General features: G+C 37.2%; 1 protein-coding gene across 1 annotated transcript in view; it reads right to left on the bottom strand.

The window, feature by feature from the left end:
• Positions 1-13,461, bottom strand: part of RAB3A (RAB3A, member RAS oncogene family) — a 56,741-nt gene extending 43,280 nt beyond the window's left edge. Inside the window, exons 1-2 of the mRNA XM_075204687.1 lie at positions 13,378-13,461; positions 1,024-1,251 (exon numbers count right to left, since the gene is read on the bottom strand). Coding sequence (XP_075060788.1) covers positions 1,024-1,251 — 228 coding nt within the window. The 5' untranslated portion in view covers positions 13,378-13,461. The remainder of the gene's footprint in view (positions 1-1,023; positions 1,252-13,377) is intronic.
• Between the last annotated feature and the right edge of the window lie 661 nt (positions 13,462-14,122).

Below are 14,122 nucleotides of genomic sequence, written 5' to 3'. Positions count from 1 at the left end.
TTATATACTTTATAGTGGAGGTGATAGTACAACAACTACTAGGTAAACTGTATATTATAATCTGACTTTCATTTTCTAGTGATCTAAAAAGCATTCTGTGTGAAGACAGGTATATGTATGTATACACTGCATCACTCAACTCAAAATAATCTTCTAATTTCCACACCATATATTTCACAGACTATTTCACATGTCAAAAATTTGCACCAATTTGGCTAGGGATTGGTGGTCTGCCCCATGATCATCTTATATTTATACCTGCTTCCCAGCTTCTCTTTGTGACCAGGGGAACCGGGGCGTTCTTTTGGGGTCATGGCGGTGGTGGATTGTGAGGGGTGCAGTGTGTGCATCATCGTTTTTGACTCGGAAGCATGCGCAAAATGGGAGAGGGAAGATCCTCACAGTCACACATGCAGCTTGGGGGCTCCCCTAAAATTAGACAGCACCATGACCCAAGATTATCTCTGTGGCACCATTTGCATCTCCCTGTCTGCAAAATACCAAATTGTAAAATGTTTGTAGCAGGACCCTTTCCAACTTTTTCTCATATGTAGAACTGTAGGTTTGTTTGTATCCGCACAAAAATTATTTGTATATATATTATATATTTATACACACAAACTTGTTTTCCTGTCACGCATAGTTGTACAAAATAAAGCTTGATTTTTGAACATATCAAAAAGACTGATGCCCCAGGAAACAAAAAAAATAAATATTGCCTTTGCTTAAAAGACACCATGGGGTAGATTTACTAAAGCCTCTATAAAGGAAAAGTGGAGGTGTTGCCAATAGCAACCAATCAGATTCTAGCCATAATTTATCTAATAAATTCCAGAAAATGACCGCTAAAACCTGCTTGGTTGAGAATCTTTAGTAAATCTATCCCCTAATGAGAACACATAAAATGCAAGGTTCTAACACTGTAACATTGAAAGTAGTACAGAGAGACCCAGCAGTGGTGCATTTAATGATAATGAGCGGGTTCAACAGATACAGATGCTACTTGGCTAATTACAACCTTACCCAGATCTGCAGCTTGATTCTTTTGTCATTCCTGTAAATAGTTTTCACTTTGAAGTCTATTCCCACCGTGCTGACAAATGCCGGGGTGAAGGAGTCGTCTGCATATCGGAAGAGAAAGGAGGTTTTGCCCACGCTGCTGTTCCCAATAATTAAGATCTTGAACATGTAATCAAAGTTCTGGTCGGAGGACTCTTTCTGCCCATAACGAGAGTCTGTAGCTGATGCCATCTGTATAGGGAGACACAAGTACTGTATATGAGTGGGAGGGCATGAGGTATGCTATCGAGTTGCAGGCTCAATGCTATGGTAACCAGACATCCTATCTGAGAACAGGAACATTATACCAAAACTTATTTTAAACAGATATTTGTGGTTTATTCCAATTTGGCTATTAGAGCCACTGTTCTATTGGAGTCTATGTTCCACACATCATAGAAGTAGTTGGGCATCTATACTCCTATAAACAAATGCAAATCTCCAGCAAAATAAGGATATCTGTGCAGAAAAACTTATGTGCTAATGGAAATAACCCTGCTTGTATGACCTCATTTTTATTTGTCTGTGCAGCTTTTTTACCCATGTCTATGTAGTTTTCAAAATTTTCAATGCATATGTGATTGCACATAGTTTGCCTTTGCAAAACAGTAAAACAAATTAAAAGGATAAAAGCATTTATTTTAAATAGGGTAGATTTTCTGCTTAGCAGCAAATGACACTAAACGTTTAACTTATATGTTGTATTAAATTAAATTCTTCATAAAGAATGCAGTTTATTCCTTAGAAAAGGAGAGAAAAATACAACATATTGAATCAGATTTAATATACCAATAAACCCCTTTTCAGATAAGAACCAAGACGGTAAAATACATTGTTCAGTGTTACACTAATATAGGGTAATCACATGATATATTTAATCATATGGGCACCTGGCTTGTCTGCTGTGTAATTACATTGGAACTACTATGACAGCCAAAGCCAAGGGCAGCGCACCGTGGATGCCCTGACATTTTTTATATGTATTTGTTGCTATTTTATGTTATTTTATTAAGTTGCCTTTAATAATTATATTTGCCCTGTTAACAAGTTAAATGTGTTTTTTTCCCCACATGTGATCTGTTTTTGAGAATGATATGCTTGAAATCTAAAACTATTAGTAGATTACTGTCTAATCTGGCCACAGAAGTGTGTGAACAATCTAAAATGGACTGTCTTTTGGTACTCTGGCCAAGTTGCAAAATAGATTTTTGTGTCTCAATGCACTATTATGATAATCTCTTATGAGAACTGCCCGAAATGTTGTTAGTTACAATATAAATGGACATCACTTGCTCAAGCACACTAGTTTACCCAATCAGCTTGTTCATAATGTAAATATTTGAAGGCTCATCAACCAAAATGGGATGTATTTTACATTGAAAAAAATAAAAATGCATCCAGAGGAAGGCAAAAACAAGGCAGCTAGGGTAACAAACACTGCTGGAAATAGAATTGAAACCTATACCATTATTGGAGACATCCTGATTATGTGAGACTTATTCTCTTCTCTCCAAAGTAAGGTTATTTAGCATCACAGAAGAAAATAAATATTTAAATATCCTTGCTGGGACCCCCCCCAAAAAATGGAAAAATTCCCTGGATCAATCACCCCCATAACGTCAGACTATTTATAGCTAGAGATGGCATTTCTTCTAAGAAAATAATCCAATCCATTTTTAAATCTTTTTGTGATTTTGGAACCTCCATCTCAAGCAGTAAGAAATTTGAAAGCTTAAAATACCCTTCCAATAAAGAGCCCCAACCTATGCTCGTGGTGAAACCAACTTTCTTTAATTCGAAACCAATAATCTCTTTTCTTCTGATAAGAAGGGATCATTGGACAAATCTTTGTATTGACCTTGAATATATTTATACATAGTTGCACAACTCTAAGGCATCCCCCCCCCCCCCCCTAGTAATTAAACCTAGTTTTTCAAACATCTCTTTATAATTCAGCCCACCTCTGAATCCTCTGTAGTTGTCCTTCTTACGGTTTGGTGCCCAAAATTGTAACGCATATTCACAATATGGCCTAACTCATGATTTACACTATGCTAACAAAGTGTTTGTATCACATTCATTTATTGCCTTTTTATGTATATTACGATTTTATTTGCCTTTGCTGCTGCCTGGCACTGTGTGTTGCTACTCTCGTCATAGAATATTTCCAAGTCCTTCCCCATCTAGGTTTTTCCCAGTTGTATTCAATTTAATGTATAAATAGCATAGTTATTCACACAGCCTAGGTGCATAGCTTTACAGATAGCAACATTAAATTTAACCTGTTATTTCACATCCCACTTTACTACTTGTGTAAATCTTTATATAGCAAGTTACTATCTTGCTCTGTGTCAATAACCCTCCACAGCTTGGTGACATCAACACATATTGGCCACCTTATATTCTAGGTCATCTACAAGGTCATTAAGAGATTAAAAGCACAGTGCCCCATACTAGTCTCTGTGGTATACTTCATCAATATGGCCCAGTCTGAAAATGTTCTATTTAAAACTACCATATGTCTTATCTTTCAACTAGTTTTCTACCCATGTACATTCTTTTTCCTCTTAGCCTAGTACAATAAAATAAATAATAATAATAACTTTTATTTAAATAGCAACAGCATACTCTGTAGCTCTTTACACAGTAATAAAATGAGACAGGGTATTAACACAGACAAAGAAATAAGAGGGCCCTGCTCGCAAACTGACAATCTATAGGACAATAGGAGTTTGCTACATGAGATAAAGTGCCAGATATTGCATATTGGTCCAACCAGATTACAAGGAGAAAACGTGATTTGTGGGGCTAGTCACACAGCAACGTTGGTCTGGTGGTCTTGACGTTTTGGAGTTTAGTGGAAAGCCTTGCTATGCGAGGGAGGGCATTCCACAGAGTGGGTGCAGCCCGAAACATGTACTGTAACCGGGAATGAAAGCAGGTAATAAGTGAGGATGGGAGACATATCTTGTGCACAGTTGAGAGGTCGAGTTGGGAGATATTTTGAAACAAGTGAGGAGATGTATGTTTGTGCAGTTTTGTTTATGGCCTGGTATGTTAGTAGAAGTATTTTATAATGGATTCAGTAAAATACAGGCAAACGACGTAGGGACTAACAGAGCAGAGTAGCAGTAGAATTATTCTAGCAGCTGCATTAAGAATAGGTTGTACAGGTGAAAGTCTGGTTTTGTCTGTTTTTTTGGGGGTGGGGAGACCAGTAAGGAGGGAATTGCAGAAAATTACGATTTCATGAATTTAAGATTTTGCAAATTCTTGTGCGGGATACACTATATGGACAAAAGTATTCGGACGCTTGACCATTCACCAACAGGGACTGCAATGGCATTGTATTCAAATACATGTAGACTTGGTCGTCCTTTTGCAGTGATAACAGCTTCCACTCTTCTTGGAAGGCTTTCACTACATGTTGAAGTGTATCAGTGGGAATTTGTACCCATCCATTCTGTAGAGCATTTATCCGGCACTGATGTTGGACGAGAAGGCCTGGCTCGCAATCTCCATTCCAGTTCATCCCAAATGTGTTTGATGGGGTTGAGGTCAGGGCTCTGTGCAGTCCAGTTCTTCTACACCAAACTCATCAAACAAAGTCTTTGTGCCCTAGTGCACAAAGCAAGGACTACAGTCATGTTGGAATAGAAAAGGTCCTTCTCCGAACTGTTGCCACAATGTTGAAAGCATAGCATTGCCCAAAATGACTTGGTATGCTAAAGTATTAAGATTGCCCTTCACTGCAGATAAGGGGCCTAGCCCAAACCCTAAAAAACCAGTATCCCTCCTCCAAACTTCACAGTTAGCATAATGCAGTCAGGCAGGTAATGTTTTTCCGGCATCTGCCAAGCCCAGACTCACCCATCTGACTGCCAAACAGAGAAGCGTGATTCATCACTCCACAGAACACGTTTTCACTGCGCCACAGTCCAGCGTCGGTGTGCTTTACACTACTCCATCCGACGCTTGGCATTGTTCTTGGTGATGTAAGGCTTGCATGCAGCTGCTCGGTCATGGAATCCCATTCCATTAAGCTCCCACCACACAGTTTTTGTGCTTACATTAATGCCAGTGAAAGATCAAAACTCTGCAGCTATGGAATCAGCAGAGCATTGGCGACTTTTATGCACCATGCGCCTTAGCAGTCGTTGACCCTGCTCTGTGGTCTTGTTGTTTCTAAACGCTTCCACTTTTTAATATCACTTACAGTTGACCGTGGAATATCCAGCAGGGATGGCATCCAGCAAAGGTGGCATCCTATTACAGTACCACGCTAAAAGTCACCGAGCTCTTCAGAACGACCCATTTTGTATCAAAAAAGTTTGCAAATGCAGTCTGTATGACTAGGTGCTTGGTTTTTTTTTGGGGGGTTTTTTTTTACACCTCTGGCACGGGTCTGATTTAAACACCTCAATTCAATAATTAACAGGTGTGGCCAAATACTTTTGTCCACTCTTGTATTTTGGAAATTTTGGAACAGGGTTTGGATACAGATTGGATATGGGGGACAAAGGACAATTCGGAGTCAAGGATAACACATGTACCACACAGTATTTTGGAAAATTATCAAAACCTTTTGCAAATTTGAAATATATCAATTACACTTAAAAGATCCTGTTTGAAACTTACACCCTCCTAATAACAGTCATACTTTATAGGAATGCTCTCTTTTTTGCTCATATTTCCTCTAATTATTTCTGCAACAGTATTTAAATTATTAAATTACATTTTCCATTTTCTTCCTGAGCTTATATTTAAAGGTACACTTTCCCAGTCTACAAGCTTAAATCCTTCTAAGAGCTGATCAAACTTTGCCCTTCTTAAAAAGTCATGGGGGTAGGGGAATTTATCAAAGCGTGGCTTTTCCAAAGCACAATTTAAAAAAAGAATTTCTTTGTGCGGTTCTCAAACCTCGCAATTTATCAGAGTAAACATCACATATTCTGACCTGGGAACCCACATTTGAAAAACCGCAATTTTTTTTTAAATATGGTTCTTACTAATGAGATTGGTCAAATTGCATGCGTTTCAGCATGACGCCATACAAAAGGTGCTTGTTTTACAGTTTATCACTAAATTATTAAGGTGAATAGCTAAGATTCCTGTTTTCTCATATTTCCATGTTCTAACTTTATTTGTCTAATATTTTAACACGTGAGTTTGAAAATGATTTTTGAAGATGGGTGTGACAGCAGTTATATCACACCTGAAGAACATTAGGAGCTAGGGCCCTAGCTGCACTCAAATTAGAATTGGGAAACCGGTACTCCTATATTACAAATTGCCCTGTATTAAAAAAAAAAAAGTGGCATGCACATTTATATTTGTTTTGATATCTTAATTGTCAGGTTATTGGTCCTTGAAAATTAGCAGTGCAATGAAAAATAAAGCATATGCATCTGGAAACGCGCCTAAAAGTGCAATTTATATTTTATATCTGTACTGGAGAAAAATGTATATATATATTTTGAAGCCAATTTTTATACTAAATGTAAATAAACAATCCATGCTATGGAGTTGCTCTCACACCGTAAGGTAGGACACATCCTTGTGATATTGGTTTTTATTGTATTACATGAGGTTCACTTGCCTCAGTTATATTAGTCATATACTTGCAAAAATAAAAGATAAGTGAATACATTTATAGGATACGTGTTTTGCTATTTGTAGTGATCATTATTGCCATAAAAAAAATTGTACTTCTATGCAGTGTAGCAATGCAAGGAGATGCCATCTTCAGCTTAGCTTGTATGTGAGCACTACTGAGTATAGTGAGCTTGTGGGCTTAAGTTGGGTATAGTCACTTTTGGGCACAGTGTACATGCAAAATTATAAAAATTAGGCATGAACCATGCACAACATTGTTTGGTTTTTCTTTTAAACTCCCAGGTGGGATCTCACAGCAAGTTCTGCTGTGGGCCAAAAGTCACCAAAATCAGACAATTATCATATGATTTTTCCTTCACCCCTCCCTGCAACAGAGGAGGATGTAGTTAGATTGCTTCTTGGCTGTGAATTATACTTCACAAGTATACATATTTTACTCAGCAGAAATATGCTAACGCTGAGGGGAGATGTTGGAGGAATGAACATTTAATGTGGATGTCCACCTATAACAAGGGGTTTACCTCGGAAACCAACGCTGTGCTTTCCATGTGTATTCTGGGTTTGAAATAGACCATGTAAAAAACGGAATACTATATGGAAAGTCCTTAACTCTACCTCTGGTCTATATCTTGCACAATTTATGGATGAAGGCATCTAACAAAGTCATGATGATGGGCATAACAACAATGTCCTACATAGCCCGCTCCTTCATCAGGCTTATGCTTACTCTCTCTACATGCATACATAACCCTCAAGAGTTCATTTTCGTTGCAGTGGTTCAGAGAGCAGATTTCTATCATATGATTAGGCAACAAAAATTAACAACTCTGCAGTGTGCAATATGGTGAAGACAGACAACACAATGGAGGTAAATGGTGGAGGAGTGAGGGGATGGGTTAGAGGAGGCGATAAATAGGTGCGTGAAATTAAAAGTGGCAGTAAAAATATCAAATGTATGGTAATGTACATTAGGAATTTTAAACAAAATAGGAAAACTAAAATCTAGATAGAAGATAATTATGACATAGTGGGTAGGATATAGCGTATTTAGGAACTGTTGGAGAATCCAAAAGAAGGGAGGGAATTGTGTACGTGTATAAACATTTTTAAGTCTTGCGTCATGAGGCTCAACGAGGCCCAATGCCGCATACCCCGCTTCCATTACAAGAAGCAGAATCCAGGAGGATGGCCTACTCTCCCAGAAATCCAGAAGGACTCAGCGAAATTTGGGAAGACTTAAGGATCTTCCACATTAACTGAACCATTATTCAATTTTTTTTTTTACCTTGGGTTTGCCAATTTTGATTTCACTCAGTACATTTTATGGGTTAACAAAGCTCACTATAAATCATGAAGTTAAGAGATTTTATTGGATGACAGATCAAATCTAAATTATAAAGTATGCCTAGCAAAAAGATAATATGTACGTCTTCAACTCAAGAGTACCATTCAGATGAATTCAACAACTGTCCTAGTACTGCTTAGTTAAAGGAAGAGCTGATGAACAACTTGGAAGAAGAAATGATAAAAAGTGTTATGTACAAACAGTGGGTGTTAGTTGGCAGGTGCAGTTCCAAAACATATACAAAAAATGCTACAGATTTCCTTGACACTTCCTGTTAACAACCCCGAACATTGAAAACACACTTTTATATCGCAACAGCAATCGGCTTACTGCAACTATCTTAAAAAGAATGAAGCTGTCATTTTAGACTTCTCGAAAACACACTCTTTTGGGATGCAGGATGAATCTCAGTCCATTCATTGGAACAATAATCAAAACTTTTGCACTTGATTTCACCTAGACCACTGTAGAAGAAATGTAACGTCTCTCTCTCCTTGTTCACTTTAGGAAAAAAGTATATTCTAAAAGAGGTGACCTAATATGTAAAAAATACATTCAAGGTCCTATGGACTCTTGGCTGTAATCATATTGCGTCAGCAATTTAAAGTTTAGGGAGAGGGAGGGTTGGAACACTATTTTTGCACTTCATGCATCCATAGACCATAGAGATATCAGACCTGTGCTGACCAGCCTGGTTTTCACTAAATCAAGGATATCCCACGATATGATGTCTATTGCTAGGGCTAATTTAGAATTTGGGGGGGGGGGGGCAGCACCCTCCGACTTGTATTATTTTTCTATTTTTATTAATCAGCACTCTATATGTGTAGTGGTAAAGTAAAATAGGAAGGTTGTGTCGCCAGAACTTCGCACCCCATGAAAGGTGATTGGCGTGATATTTTGCTCATTTCTGTTAACTCTGCAAAATGATATAATGACATGATGAAGGATGCACCAACTTAAAAAAATAAAAGGATATTAGAAAGAATTCCGTGACCATATAAAAAAGGTCACAGATCTCCAAGGTCACCTATTTCACAGTAAAGGATATATTATTCATTCAATACATTAGTAGTAGTTTTTGTCAATTAAAACATTATTTAAATGGTGACTATTAACTTATGTTAAAAAAATACATTATAAGGCAATATTCTAATGAAAGAAAAAAAAAAAAGCTGTCAGCCTGTCACACAGCATTGTCCTTTAAGAAGATTCTATGACAGATTGCCTAACATAGGCACTGCACTCAATTGGCATTATCTTTTGATGTGATGTCAAGTTGAAAAAAATATTTCAGTGTTTTATCCTAGTATTCAAGCTGGTAGTAGATAAAATGTATTATGTAACAATACAATATTTGTTTGCAACATTGAATGCTAAAATGTCATCTTAAAAAGAGAAAATGTACATATTTATTTTATTAATGATTTATAATTCTGCAGTGTCATGGACAACCATGGCAACCACAGTCACATGATGCAGTGAGCAGAGGCTTTGGAACGCCTCTCTGACCAGTGTAATGTAACCTCCCCTGCCTTCACATAACATGTTGAGAGATATGTGCCTGTGTCTATATAACAGACAGACATATTTTGGCTGATAATGATTTGTAGCAAGTCAAATAAGAAAAATGACTGATGCATGTTTGCTATTAAAAGAAAAAAACCTTCTAAGTGGGATTGTTGCTTTAAATAACTAACTCAGGGAAAACTTCATAGAGGTCAGGAAGGAGTAAAATATCAGAAGTTTGACTCTGACAACTATTCATGTGTATATAGAAATGAACTGCAGAAATCCTGCAACAGTTCAGTGATTGAATATCAGCATATTATAAGTGAGTGCATTGGCAATAATTTCACAAGGAAATTTCAGTCATGGGCAACCTGATATACTTCAGGGGCCGCATTGAGCCCTTTGATTACCCTTAATATAAGTAATAAGTTAAAACAATATTTTTAATCAAAGGAAGAGACACCTATCTCCAATAAAATATCAGCAGGCTTTTTAGACAAGAGTTACTAGCTATAACAAACATATCTGACAATAAAAGCAAGAAGGAGCTGGGGGCCACAGGTGAAGGCTTGGAGGGCTGCATATGCGGCTCTAGGGCCTCCCTCTTACCCATCACTGCCTTAGAAGCTATGTGTGTAATACAAAGAGCATTACCAGGTTACAATATAATGGTATGGGTATAATATAATATATGGTATAATAGGTTATCCTACAGATACTGCCCTCTATAAGTGTAAGTGGGCATTGCAATATTGTTAGTTCTAAGAAGTCAGACATTTGAAACAGGGAAAACACACACACACACACATATATATAAATATATCTATAATATAAATGTCTAGTGGCGTGTGTTAGTCTGTCTGTGGAAAAAAAAAAACCGAGCTGCAGCGCCACCTGCTGGGCAGAGTTATACACTGACCTACTAAATTCTTAGTGTGTGTGGGGAAAAAAATTCAGAAAGGGCTGAAATTTGGTATACTAAGATGTTTTTAATTTGTTAATTTAATTTGTTAATTGTTAAAAAAGTGTTTATAAAGATTAAGGAGAAGTGACAGTTGGGAGTGGTTGATGGTTGCCGGGGGTGACAGTGGGAAGTGGTTGGTGGTTGCCGGGGGTGACAGTGGGAAGTGGTTGGTGGTTGCCGGGGGTGACAGAGTGAGAGGAGTGTGATACTCAGGACCGCTGAGAGAGATCCCTGTGTCTGGATAGACATCTGGATAGATGTGGCGATGAAAATGAAGGATGAGGTGATGGAGAAGAATGATGAGGTGGTGACATGTGGACAAAACCACGTTAAAAAAGGGCGCTTACGTCGGGAAGTAACGCTCTTCCCCTGAGGAGGCCTGAGCTATGGCCCAAACGCATGACAAGAACCTTTTTAACACCTTAAGTAGCTTGATTTGACTAGAATGCATGAGTATCATGCACAGGTTAACACACATATATATATATATATATATATATATATATATATATATATATATATATATACATATATACACACATATATACACACACACACACACACACATACATATACACAGACACATAGACACACAGGAATAATGTGACTAGTTGGCGAGATCATATAATATAATGACGAGGATTTAGCAAAATACTTTTAACATAGTGCAGACGATGGGTAATTTAATTGGATAGATAAAGACAGAAACATGAATTAGATAAGACAGCTATTAAAGAGGCAGAAATAATAACAATTCCCTCCAGTCAAAATGACCACATCAGAAGCTCATGGCCTGGGAGCCAATTACAAGGTAAGTGAAGGGAGCATTCATTAATCACATGTGAGAGAAAACTTTTGGCCAAAGCCCAAGAAAAAAGAAAAAATCTTATATGTACTGAGGAGAATGGAGCTGAAATTTAATGGGGTACTGTCATGATAGATTACTGGTTATTTCCAATGGGTCTGTCTATATTTAGGCTACATGCTAGACTACAATGCATCAGGTGTCACTTATTTTAAAATACTATAATGCAGACTATAACCCAGTAAAATCTTAAAACAACAGCCACAAAGAAGCTGCGGGTAGTCATGTTAAAGTGGTGGAAAATCTACTGGCTCTAACCTAAAAAGCTTATCCAGGCTCTCTCTACAGACATTACTGCAGAGGAGGAGGGACCATAGGCAATAGCAGATTAGAATTCTGCATGCTTTCCTGGGGAGAAATGTGCAGATCCTATAAAAACATGAAGCTGCAGAGCTAAAGGAATAGAAGAGTGCATGGCCTAGCGTCAAACATATATGTATTCCAATACATACAGTATCTGCACTGTACTTTTTTTTTTTTTTTATATATACTCAGCCATCCCCATCTAACAAGGCATGAATGAATAAGGTTCCATTCTAGCTTCGAATGATCTAGGATTTAAATGTGCAAACTTAATCAGGCAAATTACATATTTATCTCAAATGTACATCAAAAAGAGTTTTCAGCCTTTCTTTGTTGAGATTGTCTGACAATACATGGGATCCAAATTTAGAAGATCTAAAATCTAGCCCTACTCATTAAGACATATATAGTTTAGGGCATATCAATTGCCCCATATTTTATTTTAAACCAATAAGGCACACAAAAAAAATTACACCCCTAACTCACTCAAGAAGATTATATATATATATATATATATATATATATATATATATATATATACACATGTAAATGCATTAGGGGTGAATGTGGGAGGCAGATATGAATCCTTTTTATTCTTTATCTTCCAGACCTTTGCAAAACACCCAATATAGAATAAAAAAGGTTTCATCTGCAGTTCTGATACTTGTAAATGTGTTTAGAGAAATAGATTTACAGAATAGATCTAGATTGTCATTCTATGTTTTAAACAAATAAAAAAAAAAAACAATCTACACAATGCATGAAATCAGAAAAACCTTTTGCCATCACCCAGAGTCCGAAAATCAGCATTCAAGTTAATTATTCCAACACTTATTTCCCCTCCCCCTAAAGCCGACGTAACACAATCAAGAAAAATGCACAGCCTATTCAATGAAGTGCATAAATTATTCAGTGTATTTATTTTAACACCTATGTTTAAAAATAGATCTAAGATCACATATCACACACCCTTCGATGAAAAAAAATTGCAAACAGACATTATTTAATGACATTAATCAGTTTGTCTCTCCAGCAGCTCCTTCTTTATATATCATGAAATATGCAGATGAATTTTATGGCATACATCCATTAAATTAGAGGATCAGTCTCAGTAAATTACTAGAATTCTCTATAGAGAATTAAACACAAAATATACACAAATGTGCATTACCAGCACACATAGACAAATGCCATGTAATAATTTAAAACAAAATTGGAATTATGGGTTTACAGTATACTTTTTTTTTTACCCCAAATAGCTTAAAATGTTAATAATACACTGGGATTTATTCAACTACGGGATTTAGCATTCTAGTTTCAGAAAGACTGGTTATATGGATGCTGATCAGTGAATCAACATTTTCTCCCTCCCCCAACCAGAGGCTTCATCAGAACCAGCAAAACGCACAGGGAACGGGCACAAGGGAGATTTACAGCAGCTTTTATCATTTGCTTTAAAAAACTGAATTGTTCCAAGTTAAAAGGTATTGGATTCCAATTTCTAAACTCATTTCTTAGGATGAGTTGAAGCCAACATCTTTCTATGACAAATGAAGGTTAGATACACAGCTGTGCAGGCAAAACCATGTCCATTGTGATAACCACAATCTGATCCAAATTGCTCTTTAATTCTACTGCGCGTCTTTCACATTTTTGGTTAAAAAAAAAATCCATAATAAATATAAAAAAAAGACTGATATGCATTCCTCTTACCTCTCTGTGTTTTGCTCGGCTCCTATTGCACCAATGCAGCAGCTCTCTCCCTGCACCTGCAGAGCACACACTGACGTCAGCTGATTGACAACTGTAAAGTGGTGGTAGGCGTGGTTACATCGCATCATCATAGCCCCCTTGGTGCAAAATGAATGATTTGATTGGCGCTGGAAATCAGCCAATGAAAAAGCGCCGCCCGTGTTGATGGCTGGACAGGGGTAGGTCTTGGTTGCCTTGGTGAATGGTAACGATATCTCCGCCCTTTTTGCCTCCAACCTGGAAGAAAGTGAATTATAGATGAAGGAGTCTACTAGTGGGTGATTTTTGACAAGAACTGTGACTTATCATAAGGCACGGCGTTAGCATTGCCATTCACTAACAGTGCCACAGCCATTCACTTCTTTAACAAACGAATCGTTGCAGTCAGAAAGGAGAGAGCACAATGTCATATATCTTTGTCCCTCGTCATCCTCGTATGAAACTAGGACCTCAATAACTGCCATTCTCTATCTGCCATAATTGTAACATTTTTACATTTCAGTGTAGATGTTTTTTCCTGGTTGTTTATTTTTTAGCAATAAAGTAATGTTTTGCATAACAATGATGGATTCAAAAGCAGAGAATGTTTAAATAAAATAAATACAATAGATGCATAATAAGATGCAATGTTTATCATCGTTGGATAGAAGATATTCCAGTGCCTCTGCTTCTCAGAGACTATTCAGAAAGAACAAGTGTTAATGGT

Source organism: Mixophyes fleayi, chromosome 1 (assembly GCF_038048845.1).
Source record: "Mixophyes fleayi isolate aMixFle1 chromosome 1, aMixFle1.hap1, whole genome shotgun sequence".
NCBI lineage: Eukaryota > Metazoa > Chordata > Amphibia > Anura > Limnodynastidae > Mixophyes > Mixophyes fleayi.
Note: the sequence above shows the minus strand (reverse complement) of the source record. Positions and strands in the feature narration are given on the sequence as shown.